Here is a 21,704-nt window from a genome sequence, read left to right on the forward strand (position 1 = left end):
AAACAACACTGATGCAGACTACAGTTAACACCTTACAGGCTACAAACAGAAATTTACAAATAATGCCAGTGGTCATTTTTGGTCTTGCTGTTTTGAAACTTTAATAAATTGATTACCTTGGACTGTTGCCTGTTGATGTCGTAATATTTTATTGTCTGATTGATTCCATAATGATAAGGTAGAATAATTACTGTTTCTAGTTGAGAGCACGCTACTTCTTTTACTTTTTTTTATAATGTTCTTGTCACATTTTCTATTACTGTTATTACTATTACCCACTGTTGCTGTTATTATTGTTACTTACTTATTATCTCTCAAGAATCAATATGCTTTTCAAACAGCCTGTTCTTTCACAGCAGCTGGCACAGCAGTCAAATTTAATGCCCTCAAGCACAGTGACCACTTACCCATCCCAGTGCTTTGAGTTTTATGTAGGCGGGTCTTGGGTGGGTGGGTGTGTGTTACATGGGGTTAATAACCATCAAGAGGCCACACATGTGTGTAGTGGTGATCATCGACTGCGGAACAACAGTGTTTTGCCCTGCCTGAGTCCGGCCCGGCTCCCCTGTGACAGGGCTGAAATGGAAGTGCGCTGCAGGTCAGAGAGGGGCTGTAATTATTTCCTCACTTCATTAAGTTCGAGTAAACCATCACACTCAGCACTGCGGCTAATGCGATGCCCCTGTGGCATTGTAATGCTCTCTAAATGAATGCCCCTCTGACAGCCAGGGGCCTAGTGGGCAGCAGATTACTGCAGGGTTAGCCCCAACAACGCTCAACCCTCAAGCTGCAGAGGCATTCATTATCAAGCTTATATATACAATCCAGCTGCTCCTTGCCACTCTCGTCCAAATTGAAGGCCTAAGGCTTGTTTGAATCCTCTTAAATCTGCTTCCAGCATCACATCATTGAATCATAAATTAAATGCAAATGAAATTGGAAAAGAAGGTCCACTTTGACAAGTTATGTTCTTTTCTTAACAACTTTGTGAACGTTGCGGTCACTGCAGATTTTTGCCACTGTGGGATTTGAGATTTGTTTTTGTGTCGTGTAGCGGTTGACTTTTGTTCGTGTTTCTGATTGTTTTCTAGGTGAGACAACAGCGGAGGAGACCTATGACAGGATGTTCACTGTCACCAGCCGGGTAAGATTTGCTGTCACCAAAGAGGATGATGGAGTGCCAGTGGACTGCATCATTGACCACCCAGCTGTAAAGGACCTCCAGGCACAAAGACACTTGGAAGTGCTATGTGAGTGACCTGGAAGTGTCGTTTTTCTTGCCTAGAACTAGACTAAGTAGACTCTCAGTGTATTTCTGATCACTGGCTCCTAGATGTACAGGATGCTTTGTACTACCTAAGATTGTTAGCCATGGATCGTGCAGTCCTGGCACTCTAAACTTACAGGCTGACAGCACCATGGCCCTTGGGATACAGTCACCACAAGGGAAAAGTAACTTTTGCTCAGGTGTCAAATGATATTTGGTGTTCCTTAAATGGTGCATTGATTGAAGAGGTAGTACAGGCTGCCTTACACTGTGTTAAACATCAAAGAAAGGTTAAGGTACCCTTTTGTAGTCTGTGTAGAATATTAATTTTTTCAGGTAGACAACTGTTTTGTCTGACCTTTCAAGGAAAAAAGAGACAGGGAAAGCTTGACTGGAACCGCTTGACATTTTGGTAATCTTTGGCTAGCATTGATAAGAGGAAAGAAATCATTTTGCTGTAGGTAGACTGACTGGATGTCTACTGAGCACATAGGATAATCATTTTCTTCTCCTGTATGCTTTACTCTTGGCTGTGTTACTTTACACTTCATTTGTAAGCCTATTTCACTCAGCACTTCACTTAGAGTGCAGTAATAATTTGATTTTGCTTTGGCTATAGGTATGCAAGAGAAAAGGCTGTATTGTTAAACTTTGTACTACTGGGGTATTGTAAAAACCCATCCCTTTATTTTCAGATAAACCAGAAGTGAAGATCGTGGTGACATATCCCGAAGGTTTAACTAGAGAGGGTGACAATCTAGATTTGACATGTATTGCAGAAGGAAAACCACAGTGAGTATTCACATAGGTGGACATACAGCGTTTTACCCTGAATCATGCTTACATTATAACTTCAAAGCACCCAGATAGCTGAGTACATGTCAGTTTCCGACTTTCTATATCCCTTTTCTGCCAGTCTGAGCACTCCCTTAACCTTTCCATTTCATTGTAGCATTTAAATGTTACCAGTTGTTTGCGTGCTGTTTATAAAATACATCATTAGACAGGGCCTGCCAATGGCCCTCCTCAGATGATCTCAGTTTTGACCTTTATTTCAGATTTCTGCTATGGATAGACAGCGTCTGAATGATGTGTGTGGTATTTGTGCTCTCCAGTCCCCATCAGATCAGCTGGCTGAGAGTCGAAGAGGATGTGCCGCCTCACGCTGTGGTCACCGGCTCTGATCTCTACATCGAGAACCTCAATAAGTCTTACAATGGCACCTACCGCTGTGTGGCTTCCAATGCTGTGGGAGAGGCCTACGACGACTACATCCTCTATGTATGTGGTAGGTATTATGCATCATCGCAATGGATGTTCAGCTGCCACCATCCCTCTTGTACACCAGGACACGGTCTGTATTGCTGAGATAGAAAGCTTTATAGATGTGGCTGCCTGCAGTAGCTGTGGCAGTCGGGGGATTGTATTGGAATGATAAGGATTTAGCGCAGCATTTGTGCAACAAACAGAGTCGCATTGCAAACTTACATGGATATAAGCCACAATTGAAAGGCACTGCGAGTTTAAAAATGACAGAACTTGGCTGCAGCTGACAAATCCTTGTAGCCTGGAATTTGTGTTAAAGATTTCCACTGCCACTGTACTATTAATGCACGATGAGTAGAAAATAATGGATGAAGTGACTGTGGCGTCACCTGTTTCAAAGCCCAGGGAGTGTGATTTCTGCGTGGTGATACATTTATATTTTTGGGGCAAGAGGTTAAAAGAAAGTAAAAAGTGTGGAGACAGGTGGAGCCTACAACTGCAGGAAAAGTCAGCCCATATTTGCCTTTTACGGTCCTACAGCAACACCCGCATGTAGCCCAGAGCTGTGGCTGACGCTGCAAGCCAAGAACAGGATTATACAGACATGCCCCCTCACATGCACTGAAATTCATGCAAATATGTTCCTAATGGCACAGTTATTTTTAAAAAATCACCATAAGAGGAGACATTGGTAGAAATTAAATTAGCTGTTGAGACTATAAGGTCTTGTAGAAGAAATTTGACTTGATATTTCTACATAGAAGATGGATTTTTGTCCAAAGAGTTTCAAGTTGTTCTGCAGTGAACCAGTAGGGGGCTATAGAGGGTCCGTCTCTCCCAGGACTTTACTGCAAATGCCAAGGCCAGTTTTGGCCCCTTGGTTTGAATTTCTCTTGACTGCAGCACCTGCTTCCAAGGAGGATAGATTCTGGAAGGAGGGCTTTTTAACTTAGCATGACTGTCAGTCATAGCACACTGCCAGCAGTTTTGTGTCTCCTTTGTTTTGTTGTTAACACAATACGCTTAATGAGGCAAAGCAATAGATGACATGAAGCTATAGACAACCTAGAGAGAATTAGGCTATTGCCACTGACTCCATGCTTCTGCAATCACACATGATCTGACAAAATGTTTCAGCATTTCTGCAGACAACAACACTGTTTAAAGCCGCACTAGGCTACATCGCACTTGGAGACCACAAGTGGCGACAGGAGATAACTGTGTGAAGTTTTGGCGTGAATTTGTTAAAGGACTTCATTACCTAGAAACCTTGGAACATGACATCAGTAAACTGCGTACTCCTCAGACTTACATTTCTTCTTCCTAGTGGTTGTTGGTAGAGATGGTGGAAAAAAAAAAACATTTTCACAGCAGGTGCAACCATTTTTGGTGAATCCAGCTTTCTCTTCACAGAGCGCTCACTCTCTACTGTTCAGTGACCCACACACCCCACACCAGAATTTAATTTGAGCAAATCTATGGGATCTCAATTAGTAGGGATGGGACGACCCGCTCTGCAGCTCCAATTTGTGATTCAGATAGATAAAAAAGGGGTGAATTCTTAGATAAAATATTTCTTGAAGTTTGCTTGTCTTTTTTCAAACTTGATGAGTAAAATATTCATATTAAGCAATATTTTGTATAAACCAAGAAGTATGAATTGATGGGCAGAACTCAAGATATGATTGATCAGTGCATCCCAGTTTTACATTTATGAGAGTGTATCAGAGGGTTGTGTTTTTTCTGCCTATCCCCACCTCTCTGTGTGTATCTGTGAGGATTTACACAACACGTCTTTGCCAAATCGATTTGGCTAGAAAATAGCTGATTTATGGTAATTTTGTACTGATATTAATATTATGTGGTCCAATGCTCAAAACACTCAACAGTGAAGCTCCAATCCAGATTTCAATTGGACATATGAATTTTACTCACAGACATTTTTACAGACGTTGATTAGTACATGCTTCTGGCAATATTAACAACCCACGGAAGAGGTCCCAAGACAGACTTTGGCGATGTAGTGTGTTTTTGTAATAGCTTCAGGCAGATGTGACCAGTCATGTTAGGATGTTAAGAGAAGAATCACAATAGTTGATGTGATTTGAATATGACTTTATTATCTGTGTATTTTTTTTCAAAAATGGCCACACTAGCAAATCACTCTTCCTCTGCCTAATACATCCAAGCCTTGGCTGGCCTGCCATGCATACACAGCATGTCATTACATCACACGCATCGCACATAGACTGTTAGATTTGGACTCTAAAAACATGTGAAAACCTAATATGAGCCTAAGGCAGCCAAATCAGATGAACCATGGGAGGAGCAGCAGCAAGGTGGTGAGTGTTATGCTAATGGAAAAGTTGTTGAAAATGGATTTTGTGAGACAGCAAAACACTGCAGCCTAATTGGCGATATTCCTTTTGATTATTACTCAGTTTAGTTGTTTAGGTTCGGCTGACAGCCATGAACTGTGTGTCACAAAACCAGCAATACGCCCGGTTCTTTGTCTAGTTGATAAGCAAATGTTTTTAATAATTGTTGGAAACATTAATTCGTGAAAATAAATGTCTTGGTAATGGTTTTACATTAGGCAGTAATTCGTCAATTGTATGGCAGGCAGTGAATAGGATTTTAATGATGTATGGGCTTCTGGGTGGGTTTGGGACAATGTGTAAAAAAAACCTGTGAGGGCCAGCAGAGGTGGTGCGGGGGGTCAGGACTAAGAAATCACAGCCAAGCTCTCACACACTGTAACTCAAAATACAGTTTTTGCAAGCATTACAGCCTGAAACAAACTCAAAATGCAACTCGTCTTTAGCATCTTTAGCTATCAGTCCTTCTGTCAAAGTTTTGTCAATTTAAGTAGAAAGTTGTGCAGTGTTGCTTCTTGTAATTGATAATCAAAAATCAATTTGTTCTGATCAACCACAGATTTAGAGAAGGTTCTACATGCTTTTATATCTTCTTGTTCAAACTATTGCAACTCTCTTGTCTCGTTCAAAATGCAGCAACTAGGATTTTAACTGGTGCAATGAAGACACCATATATCCCCCATTTTAGCATATCACTGATCATGTTTGAAGCACAGCTAGGTTTGGCCCCCAGCTACATTGCAGACCTCTTAACTCGTAGGAGCCGGAGCGCAGCCTGAAGTCCTCTGGCCCTCCTGATTGTCCCTCAGTCTAAACTCTGACAAGCTGATTGTGCTTTTTGCCGTCAGGACTCCAAAACTGAAGAATGACCTGCCTGAGGAACTTAGTCTATGTAATTCAGTAGCATATTTTAAATAACTTCTTACAGTGAGATGGATTTTTTTTTTATTTAGCCAAAAAAAAAATATTTGATGCATTATTTGTTTATTTATATTCTAAATATATTTTCATTTGAATGTGTTTCCTATTATTATCTTATCCATATATATATTATCCTATTCATAACATCACCATTTATGCCTATCTGTGCCTGTAAAGCACATTGTAAACTCTGCTTTTGGATATGTGCTATAAATTGTATTATTATTAGTAGTAGTAGTAACTACTTTAACTAAGCAGCATCTCCCAAAACTGAATTAATGGATTAGTGGATTGGTGTTTTCACACTTCCACAGAAATAGCATATGTTTTTTCAACAAGCTGTCAACAAATAGCTGACAAGAGTTGAATCAGCCTGCATGGATGTGGTAAGCTGTTACTGATGAGGTATTGCATGTTTTTTAAACTGGGTTTTAGTTACAGTAGCACTTCACCAGTCTAACTCTTGACCAGAGGTCATTCAGAACAGCATAGGTATTCCAGTTTTTCATGATTCAAGTATGTTCAATAATCAATCTATAATATAGATCTATAATATAGGAATATAGATTTTCACATCATCATATGCTGTTTTTATGCACATTTGGTTACCTGGTCAGTTGTGGTGTCTGAGGTTCTGTAGTCCTGTAGGTCACTTCTGATGTTCAGAGAAGTAATGTGTTTATTTCACCAGCTGACATGTGTGACTTTGTCACTGTGACATAGGTTTCCTGTGACTCTCATAACTCTGCCACCCCATGGTTATTCATCATCGTGCTCTGCCAGGCAGATGATGACATCTGCTTGTTCCCAATGGGCCCGTAATGATCACTCCCAAACAAAAGGACAGCATATGCCGGCAAATAGCTCACTCAAGGCAGACTTATTCAAGCTATCATCACTGAATTCCTAATTGTGTTAAGTTCCTTTGCATCCATAAGAACTGAGATTTGCCCTCTCTTTCAGTAAATCATCTCTGATATTTTAGGAATGAGTTGGGAAGGCATGCTTTCTATCATTGAACAAAGATCTTTAAAATAATATAATATTCTAAAAGCTCAGACATTTTGAATGAAATGCCTGTAGGCATTCAACAGTAATAAAAGATATGTGTCTGCTGCTGTTTGGATTATGTATCATTTGTTTCTTGTGATCATAGCTCTGCTTCATCGCCCCTTCAGCTGCACCCATAAGACAGCAGCAGTTTCACAGATGAACGTAGCTCACAGTACATGGGAAGCAAACATGTTCTCTGGTCCAGAAACAAATGATCTCCATAACATACAGTATCTAGATATGCTGATGGTTAACCAATCTGTGTGCGTTTGGACATAATTTACCCTCTTCTATCAGTAATTTCCAATCCACATATTTTACCACTTCCCATTAAGCATTGTATCTCTGGTGTATGACTGTTGGAAGCTCTATGACTTTAGTTTGCTATAATGAGACACAGGAGATTGGTAAAAGGTGCTAATAACAGCGTATAATTATGTCTGAGATTCCCACTCCTCTTTTCCGGAGGATTTAATGCCAGACAAAATCATGTTGTGGTCCATATGAGGGTTTGTTTTCCCAGACTAATCATGCTTGCAACAGTAGCTTAATTAGTGTGTGTTTATGAACATGGACTGGTCTTAGCATGATAACCACATGCATTTTAGCTCAGCAGGTATATCTCTAAGCCTTTCAAAAACCACACACAGCCCCAATCCACCACCACCCACCCCCATACCCACCCCCATCCGCCCAGCTAACCTAACCCTCTGTCTCTCAGACAATTTTCGGCAGAATTATCATTTTCTTCTCTCGTTATGACCTGCCATGGACATTTTTAGTATTTTGTTTGGCAATTTATGCAGCTCTTGTGACATCCCGTGAAGCCATCACAGGTCTGTCAAAACATTGCTTGCTCTGCATGTGCTTTGTTTAACCAGTGGCACGCAAAGAATAGGCTTGCTTTAATGAGTTGTTTTGTCCTAGATAAATATTTTCTCATGCGCAGTATTGATAGAGCCATAGTGGATTGTCCATCAATTTTCTTTCATCTTGCTGCCACCCTCTACCGGTGCTAGTCCTTCAAGCCCTTACTATTTCAAGAAGAGTAATGACCTTTCACTATGGGACAACCTAGATAGGTGTGAGGCCGATGTAAATCCATGTCAAATCAAATTCTATTGTGGTGCATATATTGTATGTGGCTGGTCGAAGGCTGGGAGAGAGGCTAGCGAGGCTGTTCTCTGTGTGGATGTGTTTGCAGCAGGCTGTGAATTGTGCCCCCTGGCTGGTGTCAGGTGTGGGAGTAAGCTGGTTGTAGAGGCCTTTCTCTCACAGCTCTGTCTGGACAGAGGTGACCTGGTGCTATAACTCACACATACTGCCTGTTGGCAGGAGAACAATGCTGCCTTTAACTCTGCGGTTTACTCTGCAGTTGACTTTTGGACCGAGAAATCTCCTACGGTCATGAAGTCAAAGATTCTCACAACTCATCAGGAATTTGTAGCTTCTTCTGGGATTTGAATAACACGGCCAGATATGGTTCGGTCAACTGTTCTTATGAAAGGCTCTTGTGAAAGTGTGAATCATACTGGTTTTATCAATCATGCACCATACTGAGGAACAACATCTGACATATCAGCATGTGAATGAATTATTCACAATATGAATTCATTAGATGGATTGGAATAACCTCTTTTCACCGTATTTCCCCCCGTGTTTTCGAGGAAAATCTACATAAAACTACAAGGATAAAGAACTTTTAAGCAAGAGAAAACAAACAGACAAGAGTAAAACAAAATCCCCACCCGGCTGCCCTGTTGGCAGTCAGGTTTAAGCAGGCATAGATAAACAATTTCTCCTACATTGTTTCACTTTATGGTTAAATTTCTTCATATCAAATTCCTCACAGATACAAATGCGCCTTGAAAATATGGCCCCGTCCAAAATACGCTCATATTTCAGCTCTCATAATGCTGAGCCCAGAGTCATCCAGCCTGGAAATTGCCCATGGAGAATTCTTGTTCGCCTGGCTATTATATGTGCCACATCCTATCCCGGCCTTTGTGAAGACCCTCTTCCCTGAATGGCCAATTTCCCTCTCCCAGACACTGACATTTCAGCTATCAGACTGCCTTCGGTCACAGGGAAGGAAATCTACCCCACCCCCCTCTTCAAATACTGTCAGAGGAGAATCTGTTCCTGATACCCTGATACCCCCCTACCACCATCACCGCCACCTCCGCCATACACTCCATCCCCGGCGGCAACATTATGCTGTCCTTGATGTTTTATCATTAGTTTGGGAGTGTGTGGTCCCCCACTGCTGTCTTTTGATGGAGTGCAGACAGTAAAGGCATGGAGACAGCCAGCCAATTTCCCCTGCTGTGACTCTCCCCCAGCAAGGGGTCATGCTATCTTTCCCCTGCACCGGAGACAGGCATATATTCCCCCGGTGAGGAAGCTTTCAACCCTCTTAGTACTGTTGCATACCTGGATTGGCCTCCATTTTGTCTTTCTCATTATTTTGTTTAGAGGGTTCGTGACAGGCCTAATCAGTACACTATGGGGCAGAAGATGCTGCTCAGGCCTCTGCTGCGCTGCAGCGGGGGACCGGCTGAACGGTTCAATTTACAGCTTGACATAATTACTGTAAGATATCATGGAATACGGCGATTCATTTCCATGATTGTGAGACATTATTATTCACAATTACTTAGAAAATGTACTCAAGAAACAGTGAAGTGAAGAAATTAGTGTCCAAATAATACATTTCTAAAAAGAAATCACTTATTTATCAATTTACAGTGCAGGTAGCGCTTGCTCTTCATCTTCAATGACTTTTGTCTCTTTCTTCACTCTTGTCTTCCTTTATTTCTTATACATGTTCTTTATTTTTTTTATTTTCCCATCTAGATGCTCCCACTACTATCCCCACACCCACCACCAACCCAGACTACACGCAAGGTACTGTATGCCCCCACTACTGTCCCTCTCACCAACCATTTGTGTGTGTGTGTGTGTGTGTGCCCGTGTGTGCGTGCGTCTGTGTGTGTGTGTGTGTGTGTGTGTGTGTGCACGTGATCAGGTGATTGGGGAGAGAGAAAGGGAGAGAGAGAGAGATCGAATATAAGGTTATAAGAGACTGTAGACGGCCAGTTTTAATCAGATAGTGCTGCTGATAGGTGACATTGAGGACAGGCAGCACGGGGCTGTCAGAGACACCTGTCATAGCCCTTTCCAGTCACATGTTTGATCTGGGAAAATGTAGAGACTCTGCTTTGCTGTTCCCCTATCTTATCAGCATCTGCAGCCATATCTCAACCGGCCCATCCGTCATATTATAATGCCCTTTACATCTCCCCCACAAATGCCAGTCACATCACGTCTTTGCGAGGCTGAAAACATCAATAACTATTTTCTCAAAGACATATGAAATGAATGAAAGCCAGTTCATTTACGGCGTTTATAGCGGAGCAACCTTTCGCCGTCATTCGTACGCAATATTTTACGCCTTGATTCGGCCGCGTTACGAAAATTTATTTCAATATTAACCATAAAAAAATCACTATTATTTCAAAAGCACCGCTAACTCTAGACAGATGACGAGGCAACCTTGGGAGTTGACATTTGGATATGCCAGTATGTGACATTTTCAATACAAAAAAACTATCCTTATAGAATAGATCGGATTATCAATAGCTGCTACAAAGATACAGCTATTTCATTATTTTTTTGGCAATTGACATAATCTTAGAAATGAGTAGGGTCAATATGCAAATTATAGTTTTGACACTCTTAATGTGAGACTGCATCAAAAGGTCCAATACTGTAAGATTTGATCAGAATATTGTAATGATGACAACTTTCACTTAATTTTCATCCATTCATTTATTCATTTACTTTTATTTATTCATGAAAAATAGAGTGAGTAGTCTTGGAAATGGCAGTGCCCTCGGTCCTATTTGTGAGTTCCCCCAGGGCAAATAATAATAATGATACACCTTTCCATAGCACTTCTTAGATCTTAGATTAATGACAGGAATACTGTGTCCTGTGGGTTACATTCAGAATGAAAGCAGTACTGTACAGTATTGTTTATGGGTGAAATTTTCTCTTTAGGACAGTTTTTTCCTGTCAGGTTCAGTGTCAGCGGCATGGCAGGAACTCACAGCATGGACACAGCACACGATCATTTCAATCCCATGCCTCTCTTTGGGCGTGGCAAAGTCAAACAGGAAGTTGTTTTGCAAAAAAAAAACCTCACGCATTGCTCCGTGTTGTATTCCTTTAAGTCTTCACTTCTCACTTTCAGCGATGCAGCCGCCTCCATGTTTTCATACTGTAACATTTCAGTAATTTCCGAAAGACAGGCTTGAAAGAGGATTTACCATGATTTATGCAGTACATGCTGGGAGGATGTAATTGAGCTTTCTTGCAGTTCACTACTCTTCTAAATACCCTGTCACAGGGGCAATGTTAAGCTGGCTTGCGGTAGATCGCTTTGCACTACCTTAATCAGCATAACAGCACAGTATGGCATTTTCCTCTTGCCACTAAGGAAGTATACAGCACAATTTCTTATCCATTCATTATAACCAGTACGTGCCTTGGCTCTGGCACTGGCACCTTCAATAGAGGTTTGGCATTGTTATTAGAAGCCACTGTTTTCAAGACCTATGTGATCCTGATTTTGGACAGTATGCGCGCTCTGTTTCGACAGCTCCACTCAGATCTGAGCACTTCACAGTGTAAATGCGAGGGGGATCATCCAACTGAATGAATAAACACATTTTTCAAGTTGCCATCATTCATTAATCCTCATAAGCAGCAGGTCCTCCATGTGGTCACACTATTTCCCCTGTTTAATGTGAAAGGAAACATGTAATGGGGCTTCTGTAAGTTGTTAATGCACTGCCTCCTCTTCTTGTGGCTCATAGTTGATGTAGAATATTGCTTTTAATTTCCAAAATGTGATGCTTTCACGCGCTGCTAGATTTTCTCCTCTCTGATAAGCGTTTTTCCCCCTCTTGGTGTAGCCTAGCAACAGAGGCAGCAGTTCAAGGCCTAAATATGGTTTTGTGCTGAGGGGGAGCAAATGCCATGGTAAAGCACAGAATCTCACAGTTGTTTGTCTTCTATGCTGTTTCATCTGCTGTGTCAGAATGAAGAGCATGTTCAAAAAATTCAGAAGAGTTCATATTGTCAAGTCTTTCAGTGTCTTAAAAGATCCAGAGCCTGTGGAGACCTCTTGGGAGAAATGAGTCACTGTTTTATAAAAACATTTCTTTCATGTGTTTGAAAGTTTTCAAACCTTGTTTCTATGCTCTGTAAAAAAAAAACACACAAAAAAAAACATTTACTCTAAAACTTACATTGATGGTCATTGTAAAATGCATTTAGAAATAGCTTTTACTTGACATCTTGTATCGCGCGAAAGACAGTTAAGGTAGATACCAGTGACCTTCAATCTCAGTGATCCTAATACTTCATTCAGTTTCAGAGATTTCACACTGAATAGATTGTAGGTAGCTATTTCTCAAATGAATGATGAACTGAATGTACAAGTTGTAAAGTGCCAGCGTTTCCCTCGCCGGAACGTGCTGTACTCAATTGTGAGTTGTAATTACAACACGAATGAACAAGCACCTCAACCTTGCAAGCTATTGTGAAAGAAAATATGACTTTGCAAGATGTACAGTACATGGCTTTCAAGGTTACAGCACAGCACAGAGAAAAGAAATGAAGATGGTATTCCATGAGCACTGTGCTAGCGGTCATGTTTCTTTTGGGCAGAAGGTAGAATTTACCCAGATTTCCCAGCTCTAAGGGAATAAAGGGAGTCTGCGGAGATAATGCTCCAGCTCGTCAGACGCTCAGAGATGATCCGAGGCAGGGACATCATATCCTGGGTAAGCCTTTAGTAACCCCCCTCTCCCCCAGCGTGTCGAGAGCAGGGAGAGGAAAGACACGGAACAAGGAATTACGTTCAAGTCTTGATTGTAAAGGCCCTATGTTTCTTCAAATCCACAATCAAGGGTAAATTGCTGTTTAGCATGTTAGGACCCCCACTGAATAATCTAAAGTGATATAAAACCCGGTACTAGCCTTTATTTTAGTCCAGAACAATCATTAAATAACATTTAAAGGGGTTTTCTTGAGATGAACAGCATACTGTGACATATTGTGGAAATTTGTATAGATGACATTATAGCATAATTGTGCGACCAAAGTCCTGCAAAAAATGTAAAGCCCTGCCGAAGATAGTTTTGCAAGCAAACATGTACAGATGAGTCTATGAGTATTAATATAATAATGAGTAATATCATAATGAGCAATATAATAATATTATTAATGATAATAATAAGTAGTAGAGTAAAAATAAGAATAAGAAATAAGAATATGATCTTTATTGCCCACTTGGTCAAGCCACTGGAGATTTGTAGATAATTATGGCAAATCAACACAGTATATACAGTTCTTCATGGTTATTCCCATGTATTTGTTCCTTAAGCTTCCGCGCTGTCATGCAGATACTGTTCATGGCATTATGGGACATGTATGATATGCCATTGTTGTTTGCAGTTTGTTGTTTTGAGAAAGAAATCGTGTGACTTAATGCCAGATGGTACTTTAGGATTTAATTTCTGGCGTGTTTTCCTTAAGGATAAGAGTCATACATGTTTTGTTTTGTTTGGTGTTTCTTCCCTCCGCAGTGATACATGTTCGCTATTGGCAGCGTTCCACTGCTTAGGGTGCAATCAAGCCTTACTCCATGCACACTTTTGACTCCAACAAAGACTGTTAGGAGTGCATTTGATATTCAACATAATTAATCATTAAATATTTACTGGAATTGTTTTAACTCTCACAAGTATCATCACCCTTTGAAGTTCTTCACTGGAATAATTAAAGGATCATTTAGAAATGCTAATTTGTTTTCTCTTAGATTTGTTTATTCTGATTCCCTGTTGAAATAGTGTTAGTTTTTTATGTTTGACCCACAGTTTTTTTTTTGTTTTTTTTCTTTTAACAGTTATTAAAGAAAGAAAATATTGTAATGGTCCATTTTAATTGGTGTCTAGGGAATAAGTTTCTAATGCCAGCCCACCCTGAAGTTAAAAGAGTGTTCCACTGCAGTAATATTGGGATAGTTTTAAATGATTATGAGAGCTGTACTTAGGACATTAGGTTATGCAGACTCGATGTTATGTGCCATCTGACTTAAACAGATGGACTGTCATTGTGTCTCTCATATTGACTGCTGAATTTTTTCCTTGTCCTCGTTCTCGGCAGATAAGGTGCGCTTGTGTGGCATGTTACTTTGGGCTACTTTGGGAAGAGGGCAGAGATTTCTATTAGTTTGTCGACCTTTTCCCTCGCCTTGATCTCCGCTGGGGGAAAACATGTTGAAAAGCGGCAGAGGGGAAGCATGAAGTGGAGATGGGTATTACTGGCTTTTGTGTGGAGAGTTTTGCCAATGTCAAATTTTCTTGGCAAGATACAGTAAACAGCCAACGAAGAGTCTCAAGTTCACGGTCACAGTTTCCATTCATTTGTCATTTTATTAGTCGTAGTCAGACCTTCACTTGTATTTTCTGCACCTCCGTTAAATGTCACAGCTGAATTACGTGCGTCTTCACATCGTTGTTGTGGTTATTACAAAAGACTCTGGACTCTATTTAGCTGGAGAGCCGTGGCATTGGAATTGTACTGAGGACAATATTGTGTTCTGTTGATGTTTCAGCACAATAGCAATAAGAAGAATGATTTGGAGGAGATTGACCACACATGCTCAACTTATTACGTTCATTTCCTTTTCAAACAGCAAATACAAAAGACACTGATGTTAGCAGTTCAATGCTGCAAAATGGCTATTGACAATCCTTGAGCAGATTCTGTAGCAATGCCCCATTCTGCTGCTATTGCCCAGAAAAGAGTTACACTGAGAACCTATTCTGTGTAAGTGAAGGCGGTACAAAGACACAATGCTCTATCAATGCAAGAGAATCATTGTTTCAATTATATCCACGTAATTGCATCTATAAATTGCTATGTGTGTGTGTGTGTGTGTGTGTGTGTGTGTGTGTGCGTGTGTGAGTGTGTGTGTGTGTGTGTGTGTGTGTTACCTGTATATGGCTTTCTCCGAAGCAGAAAACTGCAAAAAGTAAATGATAGAGAAAGGAAAATGGCTATTCGTAAAGTGCAAATAAGTATGTTATTATCATTATCATTATCATTATTATTATTATTATTATTATTATTATCATTATTATTATTACTATTAGTGGTAGTAGTAAAAAATAATAATGGTACTGGTGGTATTTCTATTAGAGTGTGTGTTTGTGCGCTTGCTTATATACAGCATTCTGTAGTGTGTTACACTATGACTAATAAAATGTAAAAGAAAAAATCAATATTCCATGTAATCAGCCAGGTGACAAACACACAGCTCTGATCCCCAGTCTGACAGAGAGTCTGATAGGATGTTCTGTTACTGACCAGAGTGGCAATTAGTCATTCCAGTACAGAGACAGAAAGGTGGGACCGTAAAGCATGTGGTCCTGTAGTTCAGTGGAGCAGATTTCACTGCTGTGCAGACACGGGCATCAGTTGCAAATCCTCTTTATTCCCCCATAAATCCCCATGGCTGTGCACATCCTGTCAGGACGGAGGTGTGGGCATGTCAGCACTCGCTGAGCAGTGAGCAGAGCTGTGCCGGCGGTGCGCAGCCCATCCACATTACCCACATAATCAAATTCTATTTATTTTCAAGTGTAAGGCCACGAAGACTGCTGTAATAATATTGTCTGTCATTTGGAGAAGGTTTTTATTCTAAGCAGCCAGCGGTATTATGAATACATACATTTTATAACATCGACAGCCCCGGTGGGAATCGCACGATTGATGCTGGAAGTGTTAGGGCAACGCAGTACCAAGTGAACTACGCAGGAAGAGGGAGGACTAATAATAATAACAATGTGACACTATTGATCCCTGATGGAGGAATTCTCTTTTCGCTTACACCTTCCACATAGAGGTCAGAGGTCAGGGTCAGCTACAGAGTGGCAGCTGGTATGGATGCAATGATTTCATCTCAGTCAAGAAAAGGTTGAGGTTCATTTCTAACACAATGAGAATCTTTTTTTTTTTTCAGTTTTTTATGGTCAGATGGTACAAATTTTGAAGGAGTGAGTTTCTATCTTTGGGGAACAAATATCTAGTGTTGGAACTCGCAGCACTTACAGCAACAATGGAGGCACAGAGATTTTGACTAGTTTGGCAAGCAGCTGGCCGGCTATTGTCTGACAGACTATGGGCCACTTCATGAACTATGCATACTGTTGACCAATCAGAGCATTCGTTAAAAAACCTGGGTGCAGGTGACATCATTTACACCAGGAAGTAGAATGGAATTATAAATTGGATTCTGTTGACAACCAGAGGGAGAGTTTTTCAAAGGGCTTTTCCACAATGTTGACAGTTATAATAATGTGAATAATTTGACATTATCAGGTCCTCTGTTAAATTACACCATGAAATTGAGAAATGCAATTCTCATTGCACTGGACCTTTAAGTCCTCCCCCTCCCATTCCAGTTGAAGGATGGTCTCCCTTCTCACTTCGCCACCCTGCTGCCCAAGTAATAAATAAATGACTGCCAAACAGAAAACCAGCATTCATTACATAATGTAAGCGACATGATATGCAACCAACCATTACAGTTCATAGGTGTCACAAGATTTATAGTTTCTCGCTGACATTTTTGTGATACCTTTTTAGATTTGTTCGGTGCATTCACCGGGCACATTTCTTCCTGCGAAATAAAATGTTCCCTCGGTGTGTGTGGGATGGCCGAGACCCGGCATGTTTCCTTGCGGATGTGTCAAGTGGAAGACAGCGGGGAGCAAGGTGAGGGCAGGAGAGGTGCGGGGTGAGGGAGGCGAGGAGACATCACTGCTCTGCTCAGGCCATTTAGCGGGAGTATGTTCATTAGCATGGAGCATGGGCCGCTCCCTCTCTTCTGGGAATGAGCTATGCTATCTGACATCCTGATACAGTAAACAAACTGTGCCTTGCACATCCCTGCTCCTCAGATACAGACGCACAGCAACCGTTTGCTCGGTGAAGACGAGTCCATTTTACAAGAGCGCTCAGCCGAAACAGAACTTTTCTCATTAATTACAGTTTCATTGCAGTTCCACTTCCACGCTATCTTCATGTTAACCGAAAGTGACTTATATAAGGCTTTGTTATTGGACAAGATGTGAATGTGTCACTTGTCTTAGACTCCTCAAGTGGACTTATTATACCCTCACAGTGTAAAGAAATTCTGCACTCTCCGCTTCGTCTTTTATCAGAATCATTCAAGTTCAGAGCATGACTAGCGAGATTGATGGAGAATTGAGCTGCTCCCTCATGCAGCAAAGAACAGTGCAGCCATTCCCTCACCCGCCACTCCTCCATCAGTCCAAATGTGCACAGATATAGGCTATTGATAAATGCCTCTGAACTATTCTGAGACTGGAAATTTAAAGGCTTCAAATTTTGCCTTGTTCTTTTGTGGTGCACGGATAAATCTGGCTAAATGGTAGACAGAGTTACACTCTGACACCTGAGGCTGCCATGTATTTCTCTGCATGGGGACGCTGTGCGCCAATTTATCTCCAGACTTGTGTCTATTTCTGATGATTGAGCTCTATAACTTCCAGAAATGGCCCCTTAAATCACAGTGTATTTTACAGTGTGTGAGCTCTCTCTTAAATTGCAGAAGATGTCTAGTGTATCATTGCAATATAACTGTCTTAAAACATTTTTTCAACACCGTTCATTGAAGAGGCTCAGACAGGCATTTCAGTTATGGCACTGAAGACATCATAACACATATAATGAGCTGGATTCAACCGTATAATGACACAAATACACGGTATGCAACTTAGTAAAAAGCTTCTTTATTAGATAGGCCTCCAGTATTTTTTTGATTACTACTCAATCAGTTATTTGAACATTATGGGGTTTTTTTGTTAAATAGAAAATGTGAATGGATTTATTAAATGTAAAATGGGTTTCGAATTCAAATGAGTTTCACAAGCCATAGGATGATAACCCTGTATGTTAGGGACTATGTATGCACCTTAATTGGCAGGGAAATTAGAAAGGAAAAAAATAAATGAAAATGTCGTTAGCATGTTTTCACACAACGTGAGCATCCTTAATGTCACATATCATATGCAAAAGAAGCCTCATTCAGGTTGTTATCGACCTGAATGACTGGTGGTCTGAAGCGGCTGTGAAGTGACAGTGTATATGCATAAGCACATAAGCACTAGATGGTTTGAATGCCCTCAGAAGGGCCCTTCAGTTCCAATAAATGGTGAAACATTCGCCATTCTCCACAGACCAACTGCAATCTAATGTGTCTTTGTACCGTCTCATTTTTATCGGTAAACAACAGAAGCTGGCATTTTACTGAATAGCTTTTTCATTATATTATGTCTCCGTGGTTAGGTCATTCTTTAAGAAGCTTTGAACGAAAGTAAACCAATTTAGTGTGTTTTGGCAGTCTAATCTGGTAATAGCCATAGATTCCAGGGTGGTCAAGGTCTATGTGAAGGTATTAGCTTTGTGGCTGAGAGCGTTTTACTGATCATGAAATTATTTACTGTTATTGTCTTGTTTTCAGACTCCCGAGCCGGCGAGGGGGCACCGCAGAAAATTGACCATGCTGTCATTGGAGGAGTGGTTGCCGTGGTGATGTTTGCCATCCTCTGCGCACTCATTGTTCTTGGTCGATACTTCGCCAGACACAAAGGTAGAGCACCAGCAGTACAATCATACTTGATCATGAACACATCTTAAGAGTTGGAGTGTTTTTTGTTACAAGTGGAGTGCAATCGCATTCAAGTGCATGAGGGGGGACATTGCTAATTTGTCTGTACTCCTGCGCAGGCACCTACTTCACGCATGAAGCCAAGGGGGCAGACGATGCGGCAGATGCGGACACGGCCATCATTAATGCGGAGGGGGGACACAACAACACAGATGAGAAGAAGGAGTACTACATCTAATTTGGACAGGCCAGAGAGGAGAGAGGGGGTGGGGTGGGGGGGATGGTGGTGGGAGAGGGAGGTGGGAGGTGGGAGGTGGGATGGGGGGCGATACTGTAGGAGCACTATGTCTAACTCTGAGTGGGTGGGGGAGGAGAGGGGGGGTTTAGGGGGGGGGATTTGGGGTGACGAGACGACAGAAAGAGAAAAGAGGAAAGGAGGACAGGCATGGCCAAGTGGTACGAGCTGGTGCTGTTGGTTCTCCTATCCGACCCTTCCTGGACTGCTGGGGCCTATTCTGTACAGTTCAATTATTTTACAGACAATTTTGTGCCTTGTTCTCTTTCTTTAGTTTTTGTTTTGTTTTTTCTTTTCGTTTTGTTGTTGTTGTTTCCCAGCCCGCCGCCCACGTGCTTGTTTAATTTTTTCCCATGTACTCCACTAGATCCTTTTGTTGTATTTGGCTTTTGGAGGAGATTAAATGGCCTGGTGTTTGTCTATGTGTGCTGCAGCAAGCTATTAGCTCATGTACCTGGATCTCAGAGGCACTGTGTACTAGAAGCCAACTCGCCCGCACTTTTGAGTAATTTCCAGAAAAACTGGGACACAGTGTCAACACGTTTCTCCCCAGTGTCAAAGTCTAATGGTCCCTGTTCATTCAAGATTTTAGCTGTATTACATTTTGTCCTCCCATACATACAGATCCAGTGGCTTTGATTAGTTTTGACATACTTTGGCACACAGATTTCACCCATCCCTTTGAGGTCAGGTTCATTCTGCTGATAACTAATGTAACAATTCTGCGTAATCATCTTCATTATAGAATGTATTTCTTCCCTGAAGGTGGGATGATTATGCCCAAAACAGCAAAGTACAACTTCGGTCTCTCATTGGTTTGAAAGACATGATAATGATGTTAGATAAGAACATCTGATTATCACTAGATGCGAGCTCAATTCAGTATTTGTGTAGGGGATTATGGCATGGCAGCTGAAATGTGGCATGACATAGAGTTTAGATTTCCATAGAGAAAATCAGTGCCATTTCTTCATTTTTCATTGTTGGCAATCGTAAGCAAGGTGTCAAGCAGCATTTCAGGATCATCTGTAAACACACAGTTGGTGTTTCTGATGATTGAGAGGACAATGGTATATCAACAATGCCAGATAACATTGTTATCTATTTATTATGCTTTTCTGTTGTCATTAGATGAACATCTGGGCCTTGAAAACACCACGTCTATTAGGAGAAGAAAACACATCATCTGATCAAGACGGCCCCTACCAATCTGTTGTTTAGTAATGATTTTTTTCCAGCATTTATTTTGACATCTAAGGGATGGATGGGCCAAAAACATGGCAGGAAATGCAGCCCCCGTAATTACAGAGCCATTAGATTCCCTTTGCGTTGGCAGACTTTATGCTGTTGTTAGCATCAGGGTTTACTTTGACTAAACCCTGTCATAGTTTAAAGAGCAGCTGGTCTTGCTGGATTGATCATAAAGCCTTGTTAAATTGTATTATTTGTTTGATCTTGGTACAGCCTGTTGGATCTGCATTTGGTTTTAAGATTAAAGTCTTCATATTTTCTTACCACCCACTTGGTCAGCAGTGGACCAAATACAGTAGTTATGTGAGTGTATGTGGGCAAATACACTGCATATTACTTATGTACAGCAAAAGTTGAAATTCTACTTCGCAGACTGCTCCTCTCTGAATAGAATAGATTTATTTTGTCTTTTTTCTTTTTATATCTTTGTGTGTCATTCTTGGACAATTTATTTTAGTTATATATTGAGTTTAATATATTGAGCAGTTATCTAGAAATTTTAGAAGGACCTCGACCTCCTATTTTATTATCTAAGGTTGTATCTTTTATTTGATTGTACTGTGTTAAAGGGAAGACAGAATGTTACAATTTCAATTGAAATGTATAACGTATCAAGGTATGTCAGTCTGAATACCTACAGCAAGTGAAAAAATCTTTCATTGCGTATTTCCTGGCTTTGAAAACCTTGCTGCACAGAATATTCTTGCCCTTGCCCATACAAATGTAAGAATACATTTAAACGCTGCAGATATGAACCAGTTAAACTCCCTTGCTGTCTGTGAAGACATGTTACCTATGGGCCGTCTTGGCGGGTCACATGGGCAGAGAACCCTCGCAAGTTATCAAAGATTTGCTTAGAGCTTTAGTGTGGGGAACGGGAAAGGTCATTTTCTTACTGTCATCCTACAGCCTCAAACCTTCATCGAAGACCGTAGAGCCGTCTACTGAAACAAATTCCTTTTTTTTTTTCCCCCACAAATCACAAGATCCCACACTCACAGAGAGAGACGCACCATGCATGCTTAATGTCCATGACAAGACCGCTGTCTGATTCTGTTACAGCTATAAGAGGAAAATGTAAAACATAGACTTGTTTGGTAATTAGTGAGTGATTTCATCGTATTGCCTGAATAGAAAAAGAAACATCTATAAATGTATTATCAAAAAGGATAACCACTGCCTTAAACCCACCTCTTGATACGTGTCATTATAAAGCAAAAGACTGAAGGACTTAATTTAGTGCCTTCTTTGATTTTGAGGCATATGGTTAGTATCATATCTTCATGTACACTCTACAGTATATCTTGTATATTTCTATACTTACTTTATAACTTACAGGGCCAATATCCATTGAGGTTGTCTGTATTCATGCGCCATAGACTTGCATCACGATTATGAACTGGAACAATCAGCTGGAATGATTTCGATGTATTAAAAAAAAAAAAACAGCTGAAAATATATTTGTACGTTTATCAGGGTGGTATGGCAGCTTCCATTGACTAG

The 21,704-nt window shown here is 40.8% G+C and overlaps 1 protein-coding gene across 1 annotated transcript in view; it reads left to right on the plus strand.

Moving 5' to 3' along the window:
* The window catches only part of cadm1b (cell adhesion molecule 1b), a 29,801-nt gene extending 10,893 nt beyond the window's left edge, over positions 1–18,908 (plus strand). The window contains 6 exon segments of the mRNA XM_071536339.1: positions 1,092–1,250; positions 1,963–2,059; positions 2,383–2,555; positions 9,742–9,792; positions 18,509–18,637; positions 18,775–18,908. Coding sequence (XP_071392440.1) covers positions 1,092–1,250; positions 1,963–2,059; positions 2,383–2,555; positions 9,742–9,792; positions 18,509–18,637; positions 18,775–18,893 — 728 coding nt within the window. The 3' untranslated portion in view covers positions 18,894–18,908.
* Positions 18,909–21,704: the final 2,796 nt, after the last annotated feature.

Source organism: Centroberyx affinis, unplaced genomic scaffold (assembly GCF_046629955.1).
Source record: "Centroberyx affinis isolate AG114_WGS23_722 - 3 ecotype Tasmania unplaced genomic scaffold, CSIRO-AGI_Caff_v1 ptg002859l_1, whole genome shotgun sequence".
Classification (NCBI taxonomy): domain Eukaryota; kingdom Metazoa; phylum Chordata; class Actinopteri; order Beryciformes; family Berycidae; genus Centroberyx; species Centroberyx affinis.